Genomic DNA, 25,242 nt, shown 5'->3' with positions numbered 1-25,242 from the left:
GTTGAATAGTTTTTCTTATTCTGTGAATATAATTGTTAATTTTTCATTCTGTGAACATGTGTATAATAATGTCAAAATAAATTTCCAGTTTCTATTTAAGTAAACATATAAAATTGATCATCCAAATACATCATGGCAACATTATATATAATTTTTCTTTAAGATCGTTAATCAAAGTATTATACTGCCATTATATATCTTTCGTTTTTGAAATTGCAAGTAAGTCAGTTGAAACAAAAATATAAGGCAATTTCTACATAGGATTTGAAAAAGTATTATATAATTTAATAAAATTAATTTTATATGATTTGTTTATATATATATACGATTGTATAACTGAAAACTCGCTGCTTTGTATGTATGTGAATCTGGTATGTGCAGGTGATATAAATTTTATAATAATGTATGATTGAATAGCTAAATAATAAATATTTGATAACTGTATGAGATATACATTCTGCTCATATACATATAACACTTATTGTCGAATGTATTTAAATGAAGGATATTACTTAATAATAATTAATTTTGTAATGATAATTTTTAACGTTTCACATGAGCTATTATATCTCAATTTTTATTAGTAAAAATAATAATTAATTGACGACAATTGGTAATGCGTGCACAAATCCATTGACAAATATAATAAATAATACATTTAATATACAAGATATTGGAAATGCTTGTGTGTGTGTGTGTGTGTGTGTGTGTGTGTGTGTGTGTGTGTAACTACATTGCGGAAAATTTCATAGAATAATATATGTGCAAAAAATCATATATACTTATATGAGTAGAATATAAAAAAAAATGAGTGATATAAGTTTTAACAAAATCGCACTAAGGCAAAACAACACTTGTATACGATATTATAAACATATGTACAGTATATCTTAAATTATTATTATAATAAATTAGGGTAGTGAATCAAAAATTAAAAAGACAATATTATACTATCGACTTTGCAAACTAGCAAGAAGAATCTATGTATTTTAAATTAGGAATATAAAATTAGTTAAAAACACGACTACAAATTACTAGATCAATTTTCCCTCAAAACGTTGTTATAATTTTATAATTCATAACGGATATTACATATGACGATTGTCATTTTTTCATTATACACGTATATGTACAATATAGAAAAAAAATATAGAAAAAGGTAAAATATTTAAACAAAAGAAAATAAAGATCAATATTGCAAAATTAAAAAATTTAGTATTCCGAAAATTTATAGTTATTTGAAAAAATGTATTATTTTGATAATATACCACCATTAAAATTTGCATTAAAGGAAGTGTAAAATATATGGAAATAATTCTTATCGTAAAATAAAATATTGTTTATTATATATATTATATATTATATTAAAATATTATCTTTCAAGAGTAAAAGTAATAAAAATTCTGTCAGATAAAAGTGATGTTCAACACATTTCCGTAAACATATGTCATATATCATCGCAAAACTTTTTTTAAGCTGATAATAACAATATAGCAGCGTAATTCGTTTTATCTCACAGTAGATACACATATGTATGTCAAATGCATACATTTCGTGGTTATAGAACATGTCATCCACCGATTCAATCATCCAAGAAAAAACTTGTACTACAACAGAATCTGATAACGGAGTGCAATTTCCTGAAATAATCGATGATAAAATAAACACGGAAGAATTCTTAGAAGCCGCTCGCGATGTTGTACGCACAGTCGGTATATATTCATTTCTAAATTTAACCTTAAAATTATCAAGATTAATCGTTGCTGAACAATGTTTAAGGCAAAAGTTTTGCCTTAAACATGACACAATATGCGAGCATTAAAAACAAATTCGTGTTTCAGATAAATTTGGCAAATTGTTCGCTCCTGTACGATATGATATGCAAGGCAATATCGATGCAAGTCTAAACTTTGATATAACCTGATAGAAACCTTCTAAATCTAGACTACGCTGTGAAGTCTTTAATATATATATCTTTCAATTACAGAAACTTACAACCAGATATTCTATGGACAAAAAAAGTAATTCAACTCTACAAGACATGATCTTGCTCGAAAAATCTACTGAGGAAGATCTCATTGCAACTGATGCTTTAATGTGGTTAAGAAGGTATTTGAACATGTGTCTGTACAAATTCTTCTTTAAATATGCGTACCTATATATGAGATTTTTATTCAGTTGCTAAATATTTTAGAGCCTTACATATGATTTTATTATTCTTCGAAAAGATTGTGGATGATCATAAGGCTGGGAAAGCAACAGAAGATTTAGTTGCATTTTTAAAAGAGGCATATAAAGAGACTCTAGAGCCGTATCATGGTTGGATGGCACAGCAATTATTTAATGTAAGTATAAATTTTCCTATAATTTGATTAATATTTAATAATATATGTTAATAAATGTTTATATCAGAAAAGTTATAATACTAAAAATAAATAAAAGAATATAATAATATCGAATCTAAAAATTGGAAATATTTTTACAGCTTCTATCACGTATGACACCTACTCGTTCGCAACTCTTATTCGCATTGGCAGATGCAGAACCAGGTAAAGAAGAAGTTACATTATATAATATGGAGTTGTTCTTAATAAATTTAAAGAAAAATGTGTTAGCTTTAAAGAAATTTTATAATGATCATGATATAGAAGTGACTACTGTAGTGTAATATAATAAAATATATTTTAGATTTTAATGTTATCTATTTATACTGCAGAAAAATATTAACAAAAAAGATAAATTAACAAATTATGCTTAAAAAAATTAATATAATAAAGTTAGGAGAAAAATTTCGCATATAATATCTATTAGGCATGAAATTATGAATTTCTTTACACAAAACGTATATATTACATATCTATAAGTTGTATCAAAATATTAATAAAATTGGTTTGATTCAGATCTAACATCATTCAAATATCGCATTGCGTTAAGTGTTATGATATTAATATATATTATATTGTAAAATCACTCAAAAGCAATAAAGTTAATATACATTAATATACTCTATGTTATCAATTCCATATAATTGTGCAATGTAAAATCTTTTAGCATGATGATTTGCCAACTGCTTCAGAGCTATTGTAGCTGTAATAATTTCTATAACGAGCAGAAAACTCATGACACCATTAGCAATTGTTTCGCTAAGATGAGATATGGTTTTACTATCAAAAAGAAGAAACATTTCTAAAGGAAAATGTATGAGAGTAGATATCAGCCAAAAACTTGCCAGTTCTGGAATCTGTTTAAAGTAATATTTTTAAAGTAACATTTATGGTATTTGTCTCCAATTTACCTATCTCTTATCTTATTGACATATATCACCTTTTCTGCTAAATTTCCAAGATATCCCAAATATAGTCGTAAACTTTCCAATGTTGAAATAACAATAAATACCGCTATAGTTATAACTTTGTATACATCTGTCAAATAATAATACTGTAAAATAAAAAATAATATATCTTTTTATTTGAGAGCTATTTTTAAATACTAACTTTAAAGAAAATTTTATTTTATTGTATTTACTTTTGCATCTAAATTAACAATTATTATAGCAAACCATAATGGAAATATCCCTACATTAAAGTACAATGCCATTTGGAGTGGCAAATTGGATTGTATCTGATTTGCCATTTGGAGTGGCAAATTGGATTGAATCTGATTTGCCATTTGGAGTGGCAAATTGGACTGTATCTGATTTCCTGCAAAAAGTGAATAACGAATAATAAGAATTATAATTTTAAATTAGATTATCAAATTAGTAAAATTATTACAAGTATTTTTCATATAAACTAATAAATGCAAAAAGTTTGTTAATTAACATTAAAATATTTATATCTTAAATTTTTTGTCAAAAATATTGGATAAATATATTAATTATAATAGTCAATTAATGAATCAATCGCAAATATTTACTATTATCGTTTCCCATGCCAACCATTTCCATTATTGACGATAAAAGGACAGTATATGTATAACCAGTAGCGGCACCATAGCGTCGAGCGTCTGCGCAGAAAAATTCTGCGCAATTTCTTGCACAGTCGCTCGACGCTTAACGTTGCCACGTAAAGGCACCTTAAGGCACCTTAGTCGTAATCGTAATGCGGCATCTACAATAGAGATTTTAAGACCTAAGCCTTAAGAAATTGACCAATCACAGTCAAATATGAGAAGAATATTCGACTATGATTAGTCAATTTCTTAAGACTTAGGGCTTAAAATCTCTTTGTAGACGCCGCTTAAGACCGTCTTAAGCACAATCTTAAGATGTCCTAAACCAATCACAGAGCCGTATTAGCATCTTAAACCTTACTTAAGACGGTCTTGAAATAAGAACTGACTATGAATACCGGCCTATGCGCTCGACGCTTGACGCTGCCATGTAAAGGTGCCTTTAGCGCTACTGTACCAGCTAGAAAAAGCGTCGTACGAAATACGGCAGCATGACTCTTCTCAGGCTCTTCTCTCTGCTCGTATATAATATAATACAAATTTTAAAATTTTATTTATCGCCCTGTAAGTTAATCAACAATTAAATTAATCGGACTTTAGTCAAAGTGGCTCAAAATAATATTACATTTGATGTACGAGTTTGTCCAACGTACCGATTGGATATCGGATAGAAAATTTCTAGTGTTTCCAATTTCTAGTTTTAGCCAATCAATATGTCCCACGTGATTCCACGAAGCTTTACATGCATACATCAAATGATATGTTATCCTGACAGTAATATTTCATATGAAGACCTCTCTCTTGAAATAATCAATAAACTATGGACTCGTAATTTGCAAATTATGGCCGAGCATGTATACATTTGTGTATATGTGTGTGCTATATGAATATTTATCAGTTGACTCCGTAAAATAGTCAAACATTTTGTGATAAAACTAGATAAAACTTGATTCGCATATTTACCATCAATACGTCCATACCAGAATGCTATTTATAAATCCTGGCCAATTTCGTACATAGAAGATGTTTTGCTCACGTGCATGGCAAAAAATATATTTTTATTATTCGGTGGTGTTTGTAACCACGTATTTTCTCGTTTTCGCTGACGACATTATTGCTGAGACGGGACAGTTAACTTTATGCGGCCAACCATCGATAAATAGGCGCAGGTAGTTACTCCGATTGATCGGTTTTTTCTCTCGATTAAACAGATTTTAGCGACACATTTATCGACGAATTATTTTGTCTCATATTTTCGTCTTTTGATGAATTTTAATGCTCTTTCATAATGTTTTTCTACATTATTCTTTATATAAACATTAAAATTGACTGATAAATTAAACATAAATTTAATTAAGCACTTATTAATCCTTTATTAATCATTCTTCGTTATCCTTTATTATCTTTTGAGGATTTATATGACTTTTGGTATACATGAAAATAATTAAGTAAAATAAATATAAAAATCTGTATTTTTTCTTTTTTAAGAGAGAGAAAGTAAAGCCTATAGAAGTTAATTTCTACTATTATATTTTTGAAATTATGTATAATGATTGATAAATGGAATATAAATAACCAGAATATTTGAGTAGAATGTTAAAATTGGATAGTGAATATTAATTGTTTATATGTTAGCATTTTGATATTTTATTTATCTGACTTTATAAAGAAGTTTGTTTGACTGTTTATAAAAAATATATACTGTTTTGCCAGTTTGGTATTTGTCAGCACGTTAGATGGAAAGATATCCGCACTTGATGCTGGTAATTATGGGCAAAAGCAGTGGACTTTGGATTTTAATGATGGACCAATGTTGTCATCCAGTATACATAACATAGAAGTAATCAAATTTAAACAAATATTATCTATTAATATTAGATATCACAAATTTCTGTTAGTCATTTCTAAATAGTAAATTATTTTCTAATACAAAGCAGACATTAATAACTCAAGAATAAATATTAATTTACAGCTTAATGATAATGGACAACTGGTACGTTTCATCCCATCTTTGAATGGTGGCTTATACAAATTTGATGGAAAAATTTTGGAATCAGTGCCAATATCGGCTGATCGATTATTGTATTCATCATTTCATTATTCCGATGATTTAGATTTCTCAGGTGGTAAAAATCTACATACTTATGGTAAGTTTTGTCATATAAATATATTAGATACCCTAATTTCTTATTAGATATATATTATTTTTACAATATTTGATCACATAATCTAAAACTGTTTTTTTCTCAATGAATATATTAAAACATTACAAAACTATACACAACATATACACAATTTTTAAGTAATTAAAAATATAAGAAACTTTCAGACAACTAAGATTTTCAAAAAAATATAGATAAAAAATATATTATTTAATTAGTTTAATTAAATAAACCTAGTTTTTTAACAAAATTTTAGTTTAAGATTCAGTTATAAATATATATATGGTTAGAAATTGTAGAAAATTGCAATCTTATCTTCGACTATATATATATATATATATATATATATAGTCGAATTATGGCAATATATTATGGCAATATATATATATATATATATATATATATATATATATATAAATGATCCAAGAAACTTTGATTATACAAGTATAATTTTCACAGATCTTGTATATAATTAATATAAAACTTTGATATTCGTCAACAAAAATTTATAATTAATTTTTGGAAAACTATTTTGCATATTTAAAAATTCATTGTTCATACTATATAAATAATAAGCATTTATTAAGCATTCTATAATAGGTGTATCACCCAGCACAGGAAGAATTCTGTATGAATGTAAAGTTAGGGAATGTAAAAACAATACAGACTCTGAAGGACATATTGAATATGATGTACTTATCATTCGCCGTTTTCAACAAACTATACGAGCTATAGAAGCTTATACAGGTAATGAAAGGTAAATTGAAATAAATTATGTTATATTTTCTTGCATTATATATTATATAATTATATTATATATTCTATATTACATATACAATCATTTATTTAATAAGAAAATAGAATATACCATATACCAATAGCTAACAAAATAATATCATTGGTTGAAGATGGAACTTCAGTGTTGGGCAACTTAATCTAAAGTTACACCGTCATATAAATGATTGCCTTAATACAGTGCCAGATATAGAAATCAAAGCTGTTATTTCAAAAGGTTTGGTTTGGGCTATTAATAAGAATAATCCTACTATTAAATTATGGCAATATCAGGTTAGTATAACAATTGTAATTTTATTATGTAAAATAATAAAAGGATTTTATTTTTATTAGTTTGATGTTCCAATTGTTTCAATATGGCATGAAGACACATCCAAAACTTTTACAAATCAAGGAAATTTAGGAAACAAGAAACAAATTAATTATTTAAAACAAATTAATTTATTTAATGATTCTCAATGGATCTGGAGATCTGTATATCCTACAAGTTCAAGTTTATATTTAGGCATGCATGAAAAACAACTATATGTGCAAGAAAATCCCAATCTTGAAAATTCATTGGATTTGTCTCCTAAGAATGTTATAAATAAGAAATATTTCTGGCAACCGCGTCCAGCAGATGGTATATAAATTAAATTTAACATATTTCATTTTACATTAAAAAATAAAAATAATAAAATAATATTTAAAATAATTAAAAATAATATTTATTATTAATACTTATATATAAACTATAATTTCAGTTACAGCCCTTGCGAGTAATTTTTTGAATGAAAATAACAATAATGAAGTTTCTGTTGAGATAAATGAAGTATACAAGACAACTGCATTGTCTGTATTATATAATTCAGAATATATTAATGGTAAATAATGCATTTAAATATGTCAGTATCTTTAAAATTATTGGTGTATGACTGTATAAATATAATTATAATAAAATTTAGTTATATAAAAATAATTGAATAAAAAATATAGCTAGAGTAATTATAAATTTAAACAAATTTATGATTGTGTACTTTTTTTGTAGGTAATGGGTTTTTTCTGTATTTAAGAGAACAATTAATTGACAATGAACATTGTAATATTAAAAATAATATTACAAAAAATAATATTAGCACTAACATGAAAGAAGACATAATCGAAGAGGAAACTAATACACCTGTTCAAATTATTATAGTATCGCTTTGGTATTGGTGGTAAGTTCTTTTTTTTTAATTCTAATAATTTTTTATACTTATACATATATATACATATGACATATACAAAATGACAATTTACAACTTAATATTATATTATTATTAGGAAAGAAGTTTTAATAATATCAATTACAACTGCCATTTTGTTGAATTTTATGCTAACGCAACATTTCTTAAGTGCAACGACAGTTGCTACTAAGGATGCTATATTTCCAGTAAGTAAATCTATAATCTTTTACTAAATATAGAATTAATTATATCTTTCTGTTATCTTTTTTTTTTTCATTTTGATATTTTTTATTTGATCTATATTTTTCCTTTGCTTCATTTAGAGTTATCTAAAATAAATATTACATTTCAGCCTTTAATAGTAGAAAGACACGTAGAAACCAAAAGAAATGATTCATCTAACAGTGGCGACGAGAATGTGAATAATTTTAAATCGCGTTATTTAACGGATTTTGAGCCAATTGATTGCTTGGGAATGGGAGGCTATGGTGTTGTTTTTGAGGCCAAAAATAAAATTGATGATTGCAATTATGCTATCAAGAGAATTGCTTTGCCAAATAGGTAAGTTCTTAATAAATTATTCTTTTCTTTGCCATAAGCAGTATTATTAAATGAAATTTAAATAGTACAAAGAATTATGTTTTTTGAAATTTATGTTTTTTTATACTGTTTGAAACTTTTGCAATATATAAATTTGAATAAATATAAAAAATATATAAGCATGGTTAATAAATATATAGTCAAAAATATGTAACATTACAAATTTCAAATAATCGCGGGATAATAAGAGCCAGAACGCGGATAGTAGTGCGTTAGTTTCATAGAAAAATAAGTTTTCTATGAAACTGAATATGAAAATATGTATTGTTAAATAATAACACAATTATTAATATAAGAGAGCAAGACAGAGAATATTAAGTACATAAATAAATAATTAAATTTTGAAAATATAATATTGTAAAAAATTTTTGATATATTTATGTAAATGTTTATGTATTTTCGACTTTCGACAGATATATTATTTATGTTACAGTAATTTTATTTCTGACAATATTTCAAAAAATAATTGTGCGTTTTTTTATTATATTGATGTGCTTAGCAACATGTTTTGTTTAAAATGATAAATTTATGTTATCATTTTCTAATAATGCAATTTAATAATCCTTCTAAATTTGCGGGATGTGCAATTAACACCTAGTTGCATTTATAGATAAATAATACATTCATAAGAATAGAATTTTAATTAAGCAAGAATTTTATAAAAGAAATGCTGTATTTCAGCCGAGATTCAAGAGAGCGCGTAATGAGGGAAGTAAAAGCATTAGCTAAATTAGATCACCACAATATTGTAAGATACTTTAATGCTTGGCTGGAGTGCCCTCCTATTGGGTGGCAAGAGGAACATGATCAACAATGGATTAATAAGCTAAAATTTTCGTCGTCTGCATTCCCTTCAGAAGTAACTCAGACTGAAACAAAACCTAATGATTCTGTATGCATCGATATTTCTCAAACCGATCCTTCTTCTGTAGATAGTGCGCACGAAGCTTTTGAATTAAATAATGTAGATATGGACGATGATTCACTTGTTGTATTTGAAAAGTCAGATGAGAAGCATCATAACAACGATGTATTTTGTACTAATGGTTGTAATACTAATAGTTCGGATATATCTTTTTCAAATAATGAACTTGAAAAGGAATTACCAAATATTAATTATACCGATCATTCCGAAAGCATTGTGTTTGAAGAGACTGATAATAATATTATGGTAGAAAAGAAAAAACACAAACGTCAAAAATCTTTTTCTTTAAATTTATATAATAAATCGAATAATCACAAATCGGCAAAAATGTTTTTATATATACAAATGCAACTGTGTCAAAGACTCAGTCTCAGGGAATGGCTAAAGCAGCACATATCAACAAGAGATTCCATTCGAGTATTAAATATTTTTCAGCAAATAATTGATGCTGTAGAATATGTGCATTTGCAAGGGTTAATTCATCGAGATTTAAAGGTAATATCTTGATCTGAGATATAGATGATACAAATCTTCTATTTAATAATATTCTATTTTGTAGTAAAATTCGTTATTTTTTTATAGCCATCAAATATATTTTTCGCTTATGATGATAAAATAAAGATTGGCGATTTTGGCCTTGTAACGGCAATGACTGAGAGCTGTGATGGCGCTCATACACCTTCAGTCGAAAATGAGAATGTCACTTTAAAAAATAATATACATACTGCATGTGTTGGCACACACTTGTATATGTCACCAGAACAAATTAATGGCCAAATGTATAACTACAAAGTAGATATTTATTCTTTAGGAATAATTTTCTTTGAGCTTCTTATACCATTTTTTACTGATATGGAAAGAATAGTTGCGCTTTCAAATTTGAAAAAATCTATTTTTCCGAAAGATTTTGCAGAGAATTATTCTGCTGAGGTAAGGCAATCAATAGAGTGTATTCATTTTACTATAAGATTAATTAAAACTGTGCATGTATGTTGTGTATTACAATTAAAATATAATAAATCTAACTTTATTTGTTACAGTACAATTTGCTCAACATGATGAGTACTCTGCGTTGATACCACTGCTTTACAACTTTAGGTATTAAAGCAAGGCCACCTTTGCAAAATTATGAAACAGCCGAATTTAATATAGATATAGATTCAAAGTGTCATTTTGAATTGCCACAATTGATTAGAAACTCCTCTATGAGTAGCAGTAATAGTAACAGTGAATCATCAGAGAATATAATTTAAGAAAGAAATGCAAGTTACAAATATTTTTGACATTCTTATTACTGATAAGTAAAAGGTTATTTATTATTATTTTTTTCATTAATTTATCCATATTTATATAGAAGCAAATATTGTCATGCAATAATATAAAATATTTGGAGTTGCATGAATATGTGCATCACGCACAGACTTCTACATATTAATTATAATATATATAATATAATATATAGAATATATATATATATATATATATATATATTATAATAATATACATATAATATATAATATGATATTATATATATATATATATATACAGGGTGTCCCATTTTAAAGGACCCACTCAAATATCTCAGAAACATTATAAAAAAATACTTTATTATAGTGTTTTGGAAAGCTCTCGATGTCAGCTACAAGAATACTAAATAAAAAATGGGGGTTTCCATTTAAGATTTTAAAGTTGACCTTCACATGACCTTCAAGTGATTTTCCAAGATCAAATCATTGTCACCATCTTATGGCTCCCTTGAAGCCACACAACTTTTGTTTGAAACATCTTTCGATTTAACGCAGTGTTTCTGAGATATTTGAGTGGGTCCTTCAAAATGGGACACCCTGTATATATATATAGTATATATCTATAATATATATTATTATTTCTATATATATTACAAGGTATTTATACAAATCTTGTAAAAAAATTCCCTGGAAATTCCCTAAAAATTCCTTGATCTTCCAGGTATTTTTATTCAAAATTTCAGGTAACAATAATATTTTAAAGATTTTCCGCTGCAATTTCCTAAAATAAATTTTTTTTATTGTACATATTTTCTAATTTACATTTATATGGAGAAAAAACACAAAGCCACTTAAATTTTATTGAAAAAAAGACTGAATAGTTAAGATAAAATTTTTTTACTGATCTTTAAACAACCTTTTTTATTTTTTATCACTAAAAATTAAAATAAAGAATATATGCACTACATATTCAATATTTTGTTAAGACATTGAATATATATATAAACAGATATATATATATATATATATATATATATATATATATATATATATATATATATATATATATATATTGTTTAAGATATATTTTAAACAATTCACAACTTGGCAGATTCTATTGCTTACAGTATAAGAACAAAATTATCAAAAAGAGAACTTTTAAAAATTTCCTGAGTCGCTATCAAATTCTATGAGAATTTCGTAATTTCTCCAAGTACAAAAAAATTCCTGAAAATTTCGAATTTTCATGTTTTTTCCAGGAAATAGACATTCGTTATTATTTTCTATATATAATATATAGAAGTCTGTAGTATCACATTATATTAAAATATTGTATATATAAATAGAAGAAAAATTGATCCCCCCCTCCTTCCTCATAAAATACGGTTTTTTTGTGAAAAAGAACGTTTCTTTACATCTCTAATTATGTAATTATAATTTATTTGATTTATTTAATATACGGTTTACATTAATTTGCCATTATATTTGCTTATGTACAACATATAAGCTTTGCAAAATGGCAACTTTTAAGTAACAACTCTTGGTTTTTCTATATTTTATTAAATAAGTTCTTAAAAATCATAAAAAGTATCAATAATATTAATTGTATTTTGAAAATCATTTTGATCTCATTTCAAAGATAATTTAATTCTCTATAACTTTTGTTTCGATACTTTTTGTTAAAAAATGCATACTTTCTCTGATATTTGTAAAAATGTATAAATTAATCGTGATTTCAAAGGTTTTTGAGCGTTATCTTTTTAAGGAAGCATTTTTCAACCCATATTTATAGGACTTTTTGTTCAGAATTAAATTTCCTATAAAATCTCAAAGTCTGGTCGGAACATTTGGGCCCACCCTGTATAATGTATTATGTGAAAACCTTTTTACATGTACATACATATCAATAACGATAATTAATTTATATATATATATTTCACCTTCATGTGTATATATGGAAAAAAATATGAATTCATAAATTTTATTTATAATAATAATAATAATTGTATGTGTGCCGTACGTAGCATATTGAACAAGTCGGGATAAAAGGCGCCAGAATTTCCGTGTCCTGATTGGTCAAGCTTTGCAATAATGGATACGTTCAGGAGACACAACCGTTGAGTAGCAATCGAACGTGATTGGTTCTTATTTCTAGAATCAACAAATCAATGTCGAGTGTTGACAAGACGATGCTCAACAGTTGTGTTTTCTGAACGCGCCCAATAATTCGCGAATATACTCGACCGTATTATTGGTGGATTTATGGGAGCGCGTATTCGACGAATCGAAGTTTTTGCTTTTAACCAATTAGCCAATCAATTCAATGAGGTCATACGAAATCTATCGAAAACCGCTGAATCGAATAATCTCGAATAATTTGGCGCGAGAATTCAAAATCGCTTAATGTTATTATGCAAATGAACCTGGTACAAAATATCGAAAATTAATATTTTTTTTTTTAAATCACACGAAGAAAGGTATTTAATACAATTATACATATTCAAATTTTAGCGAACTCTCCGACTGTCTCTAGTTTCCTTTAATTTGTATCAGAATATGAAGAATAATATAATTTCTCTCTTATATATATATATATGAAAAAAATTGCCTATATATATATATATATATATATATAGGCAATTTTTTTCATCTCTTCAAATTCTTTTTTACTAAAAAAAACAATGAAAAAATTAAAGCTCTTAAGTAGCTTCTTCGATATTTATTTTTTTAACTTTTAGCTAGCCTGAATTATCCGACTTGATGCCGGTGCCGGTGATGCCGGTCTGGCGCGAATAGGCGTGATTGCAATTATATGTCCGACGTGTTTCTATTAGCCTCTCAAATAATTATAACAAGCTCATTGAGTACGTGTAATTATATATATTATTTTAGCATATCTTTTCTACTTTTAAAAAAATACATTTTTTTAATGATTTTAATATTTTCTCGTTTAGATATGTATGTATGTTCTTCAATCTAACCTAACCTAACTTTAATTTTTTTTTCTTTGAACAATTTTATTTGTCATTATACCTATATATTCTTTTCAAATATCAACAAATGCACATTTTCTCTCCTATTATTTATTAGCAATAAGATTTAGAAGTAAAAAAGTGTCTATTTTTTTAATTTTGTACGCTGCTATTACATATTTGAACTATTGAGGTTTCTGTGATTTTCATACATTTATATATTTGTTCTTTTTTTTCAGTAATACATTTAGCAAATGATAAATATAACACTTACAGAAATGGAGCCATTAAAAATACATTTAGATTCTTTAGAGATGGCTGGAAAAATGGTAGATAAGCATATTATTGCAGACAGTAACTTTCCATCTTTAATTAATCTTATGCGATACAATGTGCAAGGTAAATTATATATCTTTAAAGAAAAACTATAGTTCTAAATAACAGTAAAAACTTTGACTAACTGTGATTGGATACATTTCATATATAGGTGGACCAACTGTTAGTGGGCTTGATGATCATGATTATCCTAACTTAAACGGTGCATCAATAAGCTTAACAAATATTAATCAAATGAAAATACATAGCAAAATTCCATTGCCTTCAGAAGTGATGGAGCATTTTGGTCGTATCCTTTCTAAATATGCAAAACAAATATTTTATTATATTTCAAATAGATAATTTTATATAAATGTAAATTTAAATATTTATTCTCTTTCTTATTTAAGCCTTAACATAAAAATATAGATATGCAATGTCATTGCATGATGGGGCTTTTTACAGAAATTTCAAAAGCATGGCTCACAATTGACAGTGATATTTATCTATGGTCCTATGAAAACGAGTAAGCATTAATATTCCGAATTTTATTGGATTGATATGTAAGTTCATAAATTTATATGCAAAACTAAAATATATATAAATAAAATTTTTACTGCAAAACAGGTCTGATGTTGCTTACTTTGATGGATTAAATGAAACTATTATAAGCGTAGGCTTGGTAAAACCCAAGGCAGATATCTTCCAGAGTTATGTTAAATACTTGTTAATTCTTACAACAACAGTAGAAATAACTATTCTCGGTGTTACAATACTTGATGATACAAAAGGTATAATTTATTACAATTCTGTTTATTTTTTTTACCAATTATTTTTTATATACATCTTATGAATTTTATTAAGAATATATATTATTTGTTTTATTTATACATCCATAGAAGTGCAGTTAGTTCCAGAACCAATTTTTACTGTTACTACTGATGGAGTAGGAATTACTACAATTGCTAATACCAATAGTGGTAGAATCTTTCTCGGTGGTAGAAATGGCTCACTATTTGAAATATATTATCAGGTTGGACATTTAGACTTTTAATACTGATATTTTGTAAGGACCGAGACATTGCATTGTACTTTTATTTTAATTTCTTTTTGTGCATTTAGGCAGAGAGCAGTTGGTTCGGTAAACGATGTAAAAAAATAAATCATTCAGAAGGTCCGTTATCATTTCTAATACCTTCATTTGTTACTATGGCATTGTCAGAAGAAGAAGCTATAATACAGATATCTGTGGACGATTCGCGAAATATTTTATATACTTTAGGTGATAGAGGTACAATTACAATTTGGGATATTAGCAATGATGGTGCATCTAGAATTACATCATTATCTCAAGCATCTTTGGTACAAACTACTGTTAATGTTGTTAAGTGAGTAATATCTTTTATTGTAATATACATGAATAATCAAATTGTATGACACAATTTTTCTCTTTCAGAACTTTGGACAGTAACAACTTTCGACCTCTCGTAAGCATATCGGCGATAACGGAATCCGAATCGGTACATTTAAATTTGGTCGTTGTTGCGGCGACTGGAACTCGTTTTTACTTCAGTTGTACTTCAGTTACGAATCCTTCAAGTAGACCGCAAGGTTTACAATTAATACATGTTAGATTACCACCAGGCTATGCTGCAAATGCTCCGGTAATGAGACCACGCAAAGTGCAAATGGCATATTATCGAAAGGGTAAATTATTTATTCATAATACATCATGAATGAGTATATTGGAAACAAGATATTAGAGATGACTAGTTTGAATATTTTTTAGGAACTCTTATTCTTGTTTGCGGTGGTGACACGGAAACTGCATGGTGTTTAAGTAATGACGCTTATCCATTTACAAATTATTTAGCTGAAACTCAGAGTATCTTGCCTCTTGATAGCCCAGCTTGGGCTATGGAAGAGATTATAAGAGATTCAGTTATACACATAGAAAAGCAAAGCACTACTCAAGGTGAACCTCCACTTTTAGTGCGTCAACACATGGAACCACCAAGAAAATTCATATTTTTGACAGCACAAGTATGTGTTTATATAAATACATACATATATAAAATATGCAAATATATTTTACATTTATATAATACATATTATACATATTACTTATTATTATTATTTTATGATAATTTTATTGCAGGGGGCGATAATTTTAATGCAAGTACGTCCTGTAGATATTCTGAGACAACTTCTTTTAGAACAACGCGGACCTGATACTGAAGCAGTACGCGCATATTTTCAAACACAATCTCTGGAACAAGCTTGTGCTACATGCTTAATTTTGGCAACACTTGAAAGTGCTCAAAATGCTCAGGTATAAAAATCTATTTTCTTTTATTATATTTATATATATATATATAATTATTTGTTTTTCAAATTTGTATTATATTCAGTATTTTGTATTGTATTTTGTATACGTCATTATTAATAATAATTTTTTAATAATTACATTAGTTGTCAGAATGGGCGACCCGTGCATTCTTCTTATATGGTAGTCAAAGGATAGCTGGAATAGGTCCTGCATTTGATATGCATGGTTTTTCTAGTATAAATCCAGGTATCTATACATATTGACCTGTATTGTGTAAAATTCAATGTTGTATACACATGAATACTTGATCTATATTTAAAATTAATTTTAATTTAGCAGATTTACGCACATCTACACCTAGAGTGTTACCTTTCGATTCTCGAGTCCAAGCCTTCCGATCACCCGCACAAATGGGTCTCGGCACCACAGATATTGCCTTACAACATTTCTCTGCTAAACATAGTGGATTGTATCTGTATGTAGGAAGAATACTTCGTCCTATATGGAATATGAGATGTATAAAACAAGAAATGATAAATAACAAAAATATGGTAAGTATATAATTCTAGGAAAGAATTATTTTTTATATACATGTTATGCATTACAAAATTTCTCAGATTGATTAGAAAAACGCAATCTCTTAACAAGCAATTTTATTACTTATTGTTTAATATACATTTAATTTGTATTAATACATTTATTGCATCAATTAGACTCTTGTTTTCTATTTCAATCTCAATTCTAAAAATAACTAACTTGTTGTACTCACTTGATTTATCATTTTCTAAAAGTAAAATTTTTAATTTATTATAGAAATTATATATATATATATAAACATGTTTTTTAATCAGTTCGGAAAATATTGAAGTAGATTCGTGTATGTATTACTATTAGTTTTATCTTTAAAATTAGAATATTTAATATTTTGTATCATAATTAAATTATAAAAGTTATAAATTATAAGTATTACACTTATTTTTTCTAGATATCCAGTACAGTACCAGCAACACAAATAACTTGGATTTTAGGACATTTGCAAGCATTAAGATCTTTCTTGAATAAAAATACACATATCACAAAACAGTATGTATTATTTAAAACATTATTTTTTAATGTAACAGAGAGGAGAGAAAAAGGGAGAGCATAATATTTTATTTAATTTTGATAAATTGAGATTAAAATTAAGTGTATTTATCTTTAGACAAAGCACAAGTAGAACATTAACAGATGGTTTTGAAACGACAATTCAAAGTCATTTTCAAGAACCAATTGTAGAAGAAAGAAACTCGTTGGATGCTTTAAAAGTTTTCATTACTCATGCCTGTGAGGTCTTGGGTTTATGGAAGATATTATGTGAGAATCGGTTAAATAATATTATCAACTGTTTATCAAAGGTTATTATTTGCTTTGAGTTAAATTTTTTCAGAAAATTAGTTTCTGTTTTAAAGATGGAGAAGCATAATTAAGATGTATACTGATATTTTTCAGGATCAGATTGCTCAATTTTCTACTGCCACTTTTAGAGATTTGATTTTAATAGGCCATGAGATATCTTCTTTACTCATCATTCATTTGATTGATAGGTAAGAGTTAATGAAAAGTGTTAAGAAATATTATAATGATTTATGATTAACATGCTGTAGTTATCTTGGAGATAATGCATCGGTGGATTCCGTAAGCGCAAAATTAAGAGAAGTATGTCCCAATCTGTACAGAACTGAAGATGCTGTTTGCTCCAAGGTATCATTTTATATAATTCATGCAAGCAATATTTATGTATATATCAATGTTATATATAAATATCTTTGTAAATTTAGGCGAACGAAATTCTCCTAAAAGCCAAAAATTGTACGAATCCTGAGGAAAAAGAATGTTATCTTAAATCTGCTTTAAAGGTATGTTATAATGCGTTACTTGCACAATATATAGTCAAACATTTGATTTTACTCAGTAAATATGTGTACAGCTTTGTAAAGAGGTAGCACCCAGATTAAATTTGAGTGCAGTATGTCAGCAGTTTGTGGCATGCCAATTTTACACAGGAGTACTTGAATTGTGTATCTGCTGTGCAGAAAGAGTAGATCCGAATAATGCTGCCTCGCATTATTACAAAAACAACGAACCTATAGAGGATCAAGAAGGAAATCTGGCTTTTGCAAAACGGTACTCGTTAACTTGTCACAATGGTGATATATATCCCTTCAAATAGCTGTAAAGAATCTTAATAATTTAATCCGTTTTTTCATATTTTTTACAGTTCGGAAATTTACAAGGAATTCACTACAATGTTAGATCACTTGTATCATCAAAGCATCTCTAATCCTTTAACACCGACCATACCAAGCAAACCTGGGCCTCCTTTGCAAACTACATCAACTATTACAGTAACACCAGCGAAAAAGATAGTAAGGAACGCATTACACACTTTTCTAATTATTCAAAATATTATAAAACTATCTTTTTTTTTCTTAGTTGCACGAGATCATTGGCGATGCACTGCAAGCACCTTGCGAGACACTTCATTCCTGTATTTATACTTGGATGATAAAGCGAGGACTTCACGGTGAATTAATTGCACTCGCTGCACCTTCGCTGGAAACTTATCTTAATCGTATTAATGCGCCTGAATTACTCTGGCAATTTTACGAGAGGAACAAAAATCACGCAGCCGCGGCAAAAATTTTGGATTCTTTAGCTAGCAAAGTTGGGTACGTACGTATCGTTTTCATAATACGGTTGTTTCGTGAAAATAAAAATGTCATTGCTCATTTTATACAGATCAGAAATACCACTGTCAAAGAGAGTCGAGTATTTAGCACGAGCGGTTGTATGTATGCGAAGTGATCAAACTGGATATGCTCCTTATCTTGGAGTTTTTTTACGTGAATTAGAAGATAAATTAGAAGTAGCTAGAATGCAACAACAGGTATATATCCCAAACTCTCAATAGTCATAGATTTAAGTAATCTCTATAAACTAGGATATTTTCATAATTTAGATTTTTTTTTACATCTATGATTATTAAAAAATTCCTTTAAAAAAAGAGATAACTAAAGCTCATTGGGTCAAATGTCTTATTATCTTGGAATCTAAGTAAATGTTGATTAGAATATTATTGATTAATATATGTATTTGTTTTAAATATTTAACAGATACTTGATATTATGAGCAATCAGCAAAATCTGTTCGATTCTATGTTAGTTACGGATGCAAAATTGAGATTAAATTCTTCATTGCTTGATATTACACAGGTTTGTTATTTTATGTATATAGATATATCATGTTTTATCTATACATTTTTAAAAACATTTTTATATAAGATTTTAATTACAGTTATATGAAGAATATGCAGAACCTTTACAGCTTTGGGAATGCAAATTGGCTATAATTCATTGCTCTGGTCATCAAGATGACATGTTAATTAAAGGAATTTGGACAAACATAATCGATAATGGTATACAAGGCAACATTGTACTTATTTACAACATTGCTGTTTATTCTCAATAATTTTCTCTAATCTTTTTTATGGTAGAATTAGAAGATACAATGGAACCTTCAAATGAAGATAAAATGACCATTTTAATGAGTAAAATTAAATTACTTGGCCAAGAATATATTGGATCACCGCATTGTTTTCCAGTTGGTAATTATTTCACATATGTCTGATTATTTTTTTATTGAAAGTCTTATGTCATATGTATATTATGTCTCTTAGGTATATATTTTTTTAATAATTTCTTTTGCATTTTAGATTTTCTAGTAAAACAATTGGAAATAAAAGCATGTAAATACAAAGTATCTAACATTAGTATCATAACTGGGTTTTTGGAATTGGGAATAGCAATGGAAGATCTCTTAGATATTTATGACAAGTAAGTATACTATATAAATGGAAATTTTTATGTTTGGTACTGCAAAGTAACGAATATTGTCTGTCTTTAGAATGATTGGCAAGAATACCCGTACTTGGTTAAATGAAGGAAATGAATTTCATCTAATCGAATCGACAGCAAACTTGGTAAATTATTTCATAGCAAACTCGAACATAACAAATAATTTTATCAGGTAAGTATCATTTTTAATATGCAATACCGATTATATTTAATTTTAAAGACCAAAATTTAGGTTAATATAAATCTCAAAGAGAGAAAAACAAACAATAGCTTATTTTAAACAAAAACAAATAAAATATTCTTCGTTTTTAGTTATCAGTGAATCAGAGAATCAGTGTTCAACTTGATTTTAATATAAAATTAGATTTTAGTAAAACTTTTTTTCATTACAGGAGAAAGATAATAACAAAATGTCAGGATGTTATCTCAAAATGTTTAACAACGCTCTTCAGTAAACCTAATGGTGGAGATCTTGATAAAGAAATAACAAATCTGCGATCAATCCAAAGTATATTGAACCGTATGTGAAACAGTAAACATGAATACATACAGATTTTAATATACTTACATGAAAAGAAATCTTTGTGCGGACTTTTGTGACCTCTAATTATTTAACTTTCTCCTGACAAACAAAAGCCACGTATTTATACATATATTACTATTAGATAAATTAATTGCTCAACTTTTATGAATTTTTATTAAGAAGTATACAATTTATTCAGTCAATTTTACTGTGTCCGATCTTTTATAAAGTTGTAAATTCTAATAATGCTGTATCAAGTTCTTGTGTAAAATTTGCAAATACATACATCTATGTTATGTATTTAAAAGTATATTTATATATTTATACTTACCAATCATTTTATACCAAATACATGTCAAATTGATTAAAATCGAAAAAACAAATCAAAATGTAATTAAAATGTAAATTTAAATTTTATGTAAAATGCAGAGAGAGAGAGAGAGAGAGAGAGAGAGAGAGAGAGAGAGAGAGAGAGAGAGAGAGATACTTGTTTAACATAGATATAGATACTAATAATATAGATATAGATACTAAATTATATATAGGATGGAAACAACAAAGTACATAGGACAAGAACTAACAATTCTTAAATTGAGGGACTCTGTCTAACAAGGGGAGGGCCAGACGTGCCCATCTCAGATTCAAGCGGTGATTTTTCTATGAAAATAGTCCTTAATGAGAAAGAAATTGTGTTAAAGTTTTAGCGCGCGCTTTTCACGCATTCGTCAAAAAAAAATTATGAAAGATTTTCCAGCACGACAACCGCTTTGCGATAGACGATAATCGAAGCGACCGTGTGGCTGAGCGGGTAGCGCTCAGGTCTTGTAAGCGTGAGATCGCTGGTTAGAATCCCCGAGTGTAATTTTTTTTTTGTATAATTTTATTTTTTTCGTTCCCAGCAACATTTTAGCATTAAATAAATAAATATTGCGCGAGTTTTTCATAATAACATAAATTGCTTTTTATAAAAAAAAAACAGAAGGAAATGAACAATGTTTAATTTAATCGTAAGAAATATGTTAATTAGTAAAATAATAATTATATAAACAATAAGTTCACAATGCCCTATAAATAAAAATATTTCGTTTGAATTTCATGCGTTAGAGATTCACAATTTTGATATTTTTATTATTCGGATTGCTTTTCGTATACCTGACCTTGTGAGCAACGAAAATAAATGAAACAAATTTGTATAATATAAATTTTTTATTGTCAATGTTGACATATTACAAAATTGTTATACATTAATCGGTGGAATCAATAACACCCATGCAAGATGCCGGATGGTACTGATCGTAAAAACAATGAAAACATAAATTTTTAGCACATCTTGCACATCTGATAAACGCAGCATTTTTGCATGTGCAAGGCGTTTTTAAAACATCTGTAGGAAAGCAGGCTTGGTTTATATTTACAAATATTTTCCTTTCATCACAAAGTTTCAAAGCAAACCATGCATAACGCAACATATCAGCAAATATTGGCGACGACAATTGATGATGAACAATGGAGTGAATTTTAATACAATCTTCCCTAAATGATATTTCGCGATTCTGTTCAATCAAGTAGGAACAGTTTTGAAGACGCTTGATTAAATTGTTAACTTGTCTATAGAAATAGACGTCGCAAGGTTGGCATATAGGCGTGCATTTTGGCGGAATTACTTTAATACTACAAGTTCCTATACTCCTATCGTCTTTAAAAATTTCGTCGTATATGCCCGGATTTGTTTGTCCCCCCCCCCCCAAGAGTCAATCAACAATAAAAATTTGTTTTCTTGGACGTACGGTAATAAAGTTGTTGTCAAAAAAGTTTTATACAGTTGCGTCGTTAATTTTCCGGACTTCGAACTAGTACCAACAATGTTTTTATATTTTGTTACAAATTCGGGCCCAAAATTACCTGTTGATTCTTGTAAACAGACAAATACATATGGTATCAATTCTCCGGACAGTGTGATTGCGTATTGGGCCGTATATGAATGCGTGGTTTTATTCAAATTTTGCTTTTTGACGAGAACAGTCTTTGATCCTTGTTCGGCAAGACTTCTGTCAAACGTGGACTGATACTGGCAACCTGTAATATGATACAAAATGTATTGTAAAAAAAAAAATGAATATACAAAGTAAATAATAAGGAAGAAAAATAATGGTAATGTATATAAACTATTTCCAAATGTTCACAATTTGTGAAATTTAATTTTTTTAAATTACCTGTTTGATCAGTATTGATGACGAATTTTTGGGGGAAATTTGGAATTACATCTCGTACTTGAATTCGAAATTGTTCTGTTGAAGCCAAAATTTCTTCCATCGTAACGGTCTCTCTTTCACTCACGTATCTCGTGATTTTTCGTTGTCGAATCCTGTGCTTTCGCTTGAATCTTTTCACCCAGAAAGGAGAAGCTTTGAAGTCAAAGTTTTCAAATTGACTTGCAGCAGCCAAAGCCCACTGTTGCAGGTTTCTTGTTGTGACTTGTCGTAAAATTGTGTAAATTTTCTCGAGCCTCCATGAAACGATCATGCGTCCAAGAATCAATAGTAGAATATTTATCGATTGTTGTTCCGCCCTTTTTAATATGTTCTTCCCACCTTTTCAAATCCTTCATGCTCTTTAAACGGCTACATCCTTTTTTCTGAAGATTTGCTATACTCCAATTAAGATGTTGTTTCGCAAGATTCATAACTTTTATTTTATAATCAAGCGAAATATACTCCGTTTGTTTCACTTTCTTTTCATCCGGTTCATATTCATCAGAATCATCATCTTCTAACTCCCGGGAAGAATATTCTTCGTCAGCTTCGTGTATCGCTATTAATTCTTCATCGCTGATTAATTTTTTTTCGGCGATCATTTGTACAGTATTATGAAACATTTCTTCTCCGATAAGCATCGATTCATAGGAAATCGTCGAAGGTGGTTCTACTGTGACCAGATTATTTTCCTCCAGAAGTTTGTCCATGTAAACCACGGCGTCTTTCATCTGAAGTTTCGCAAATTCTTCTGGTAGCGAAGATTCGTTATCCTCACTATTTCCCGCGAGCGAATCTTTTTCTTCATAACTTTTCGTTGGAGAATCAGATGTTGACTCCATCTTTTAAATTTTTATTTTTCGGCACTGCTTAAAAACGTCCACCTTCTACTCGAAACTAACGGTCGACTGATGACTGTTTCAAACAACCGACTCTTTTCTTTTCTTCGATCCCCTCCACTCACTTTCACAAAACAGGGCGACCGGTCCCCTATATCGCCTATTCGAAACTTATAGCTACTGTTGCTCACAAGGTTAGGTATACGAAAAGCAATCCGTAACCGAATAATAAAAATATCAAAATTGTGAACCTCTAACGCATGAAATTCAAACAAAATATTTTTATTTATAGGGCATTGTAAATTTGTTGTTTATATAATTATTATTTTACTAATTAACATATTTCTTACGATTAAATTAAACATTGTTCATTTCCTTCTGTTTTTTTTATAAAAAGCAATTTATGTTATTATGAAAAACTCGCGCAATATTTATTTATTTAATGCTAAAATGTTGCTGGGAACGAAAAAAATAAAATTATACAAAAAAAAATTACACTCGGGGGATTCTAACCAGCGATCCCGCGCTTACAAGTCTATCGTCTATCGCGAAGCGATTAAGTCGTGCTGGAAAATCTTTCATAATTTTCTTTTGTCGAATGCGTGAAAAGCGCGCGCTAAAACTTTAACACAATTTCTTTCTCATTAAGGACTATTTTCATAAAAAAATCACCGCTTGAATCTGAGATGGGCACGTCTGGCCCTCCCCTTGTAAGCAATAAACTAATAAAACATAAATCTGACAAATTTTTATTATTTTCTATATATATGCATTAACCAAATTGTAATTTTAATCTCCAAAATATAAAAAATTTATGTTGGTAAATAATTTTTTTTTATATCAGTAATTATACATAATATTAGAATAATCTTTAATTGCCAAAAACCAAAATAATTTAGAGCACTTTCTGAACTTTGAAAAATTATGCAATGGAGAGCGAGAAAAATTCTTTAATAAGATTTTATTTCAAATATTTAAAAATCTCTAATCGCATTTGTATAAAATTTTGTTCGATTTATAACAAATTTGTTTCTAAATATTTAAATATGTAACAAATTATACGTGCAATTTCTTACATTATCTTTCTAATTAATAAGAATTTAAAATAACTTATGTGAGCTCATATGTATGCAAATTTTAATATAACTGCGTAATTTGCAATCATCGCTTTAGAATTCGAGAATCTAAGCTTCTTCAGATATGTTTATTAAATGTTTCATGTTTTGTTTAGATT

The 25,242-nt window shown here is 27.9% G+C and overlaps 4 protein-coding genes and 1 pseudogene across 10 annotated transcripts; 3 read left to right on the top strand and 2 right to left on the bottom strand.

Moving 5' to 3' along the window:
• Nucleotides 1–1,054: 1,054 nt before the first annotated feature.
• On the bottom strand, nucleotides 1,055–4,060 carry LOC138944780 (transmembrane protein 17B). 3 transcript variants are annotated; one of them, XM_070315755.1, is made up of 4 exons: nucleotides 3,916–4,060; nucleotides 3,580–3,701; nucleotides 3,325–3,438; nucleotides 1,055–3,241 (listed from the first exon to the last, which is right to left on the bottom strand). In XM_070315755.1, exons 1-4 carry the CDS (start codon nucleotides 3,944–3,946, stop codon nucleotides 2,987–2,989), a joined length of 522 nt encoding a protein of 173 aa, XP_070171856.1. In that variant the 5' UTR covers nucleotides 3,947–4,060; the 3' UTR covers nucleotides 1,055–2,986. The 3 variants fall into 3 exon arrangements, with proteins under 3 accessions (XP_070171856.1, XP_070171855.1, XP_070171857.1); XM_070315754.1 differs by having other exon boundaries at nucleotides 3,526–3,701; nucleotides 3,916–4,056; XM_070315756.1 differs by having other exon boundaries at nucleotides 3,175–3,234; nucleotides 3,526–3,701; nucleotides 3,916–4,053.
• Nucleotides 1,496–3,356, top strand: LOC138944779 (putative protein PLEKHA9). Of its 2 annotated transcripts, XM_070315753.1 has the most exons (6): nucleotides 1,496–1,712; nucleotides 1,842–1,897; nucleotides 1,988–2,109; nucleotides 2,195–2,345; nucleotides 2,486–2,549; nucleotides 3,052–3,356. In XM_070315753.1, the coding sequence occupies exons 1-6, from the start codon at nucleotides 1,568–1,570 to the stop codon at nucleotides 3,054–3,056; spliced, it is 543 nt and encodes a 180-aa protein (XP_070171854.1). In that variant the 5' UTR covers nucleotides 1,496–1,567; the 3' UTR covers nucleotides 3,057–3,356. The 2 variants fall into 2 exon arrangements, with proteins under 2 accessions (XP_070171854.1, XP_070171852.1); XM_070315751.1 differs by lacking the exon at nucleotides 3,052–3,356 and having other exon boundaries at nucleotides 1,497–1,712; nucleotides 2,486–2,866.
• A 709-nt stretch (nucleotides 4,061–4,769) lies between the features above and the next one.
• Nucleotides 4,770–11,092, top strand: LOC138944778 (eukaryotic translation initiation factor 2-alpha kinase). The gene is given in 13 exon segments (XM_070315750.1): nucleotides 4,770–5,120; nucleotides 5,665–5,791; nucleotides 5,924–6,098; nucleotides 6,714–6,870; nucleotides 7,022–7,181; nucleotides 7,242–7,530; nucleotides 7,652–7,771; nucleotides 7,936–8,104; nucleotides 8,211–8,319; nucleotides 8,466–8,674; nucleotides 9,395–10,133; nucleotides 10,221–10,568; nucleotides 10,679–11,092. Coding segments are annotated over 13 exon segments (2,961 nt in total). The 5' UTR covers nucleotides 4,770–4,974; the 3' UTR covers nucleotides 10,892–11,092.
• A 2,507-nt stretch (nucleotides 11,093–13,599) lies between these two features.
• On the top strand, nucleotides 13,600–21,357 carry Nup154 (nuclear pore complex protein Nup154). 4 transcript variants are annotated; one of them, XM_070315747.1, is made up of 27 exons: nucleotides 13,600–13,749; nucleotides 14,097–14,256; nucleotides 14,345–14,482; nucleotides 14,602–14,698; nucleotides 14,800–14,963; nucleotides 15,072–15,205; nucleotides 15,295–15,560; nucleotides 15,629–15,879; nucleotides 15,962–16,215; nucleotides 16,331–16,504; nucleotides 16,645–16,747; nucleotides 16,841–17,052; nucleotides 17,487–17,584; nucleotides 17,703–17,895; nucleotides 17,990–18,084; nucleotides 18,145–18,241; nucleotides 18,319–18,396; nucleotides 18,468–18,664; nucleotides 18,759–18,906; nucleotides 18,974–19,209; nucleotides 19,280–19,427; nucleotides 19,654–19,752; nucleotides 19,835–19,955; nucleotides 20,034–20,144; nucleotides 20,253–20,373; nucleotides 20,444–20,566; nucleotides 20,787–21,357. In XM_070315747.1, the coding sequence occupies exons 2-27, from the start codon at nucleotides 14,112–14,114 to the stop codon at nucleotides 20,920–20,922; spliced, it is 3,939 nt and encodes a 1,312-aa protein (XP_070171848.1). In that variant the 5' UTR covers nucleotides 13,600–13,749; nucleotides 14,097–14,111; the 3' UTR covers nucleotides 20,923–21,357. The 4 variants fall into 4 exon arrangements, with proteins under 4 accessions (XP_070171848.1, XP_070171849.1, XP_070171847.1 ...); XM_070315748.1 differs by having other exon boundaries at nucleotides 13,601–13,749; nucleotides 16,838–17,052; nucleotides 20,040–20,144; XM_070315746.1 differs by having other exon boundaries at nucleotides 13,601–13,749; nucleotides 16,838–17,052.
• A 733-nt stretch (nucleotides 21,358–22,090) lies between these two features.
• Nucleotides 22,091–24,905, bottom strand: LOC138944774 (uncharacterized; annotated as a pseudogene).
• Nucleotides 24,906–25,242: the final 337 nt, after the last annotated feature.

The sequence above is a fragment of the Polyergus mexicanus genome, unplaced genomic scaffold, assembly GCF_030449975.1.
Source record: "Polyergus mexicanus isolate NDT 795.1 unplaced genomic scaffold, iyPolMexi1.0 SCAF_2, whole genome shotgun sequence".
Taxonomy (NCBI): domain Eukaryota; kingdom Metazoa; phylum Arthropoda; class Insecta; order Hymenoptera; family Formicidae; genus Polyergus; species Polyergus mexicanus.
Note: the sequence above shows the minus strand (reverse complement) of the source record. Positions and strands in the feature narration are given on the sequence as shown.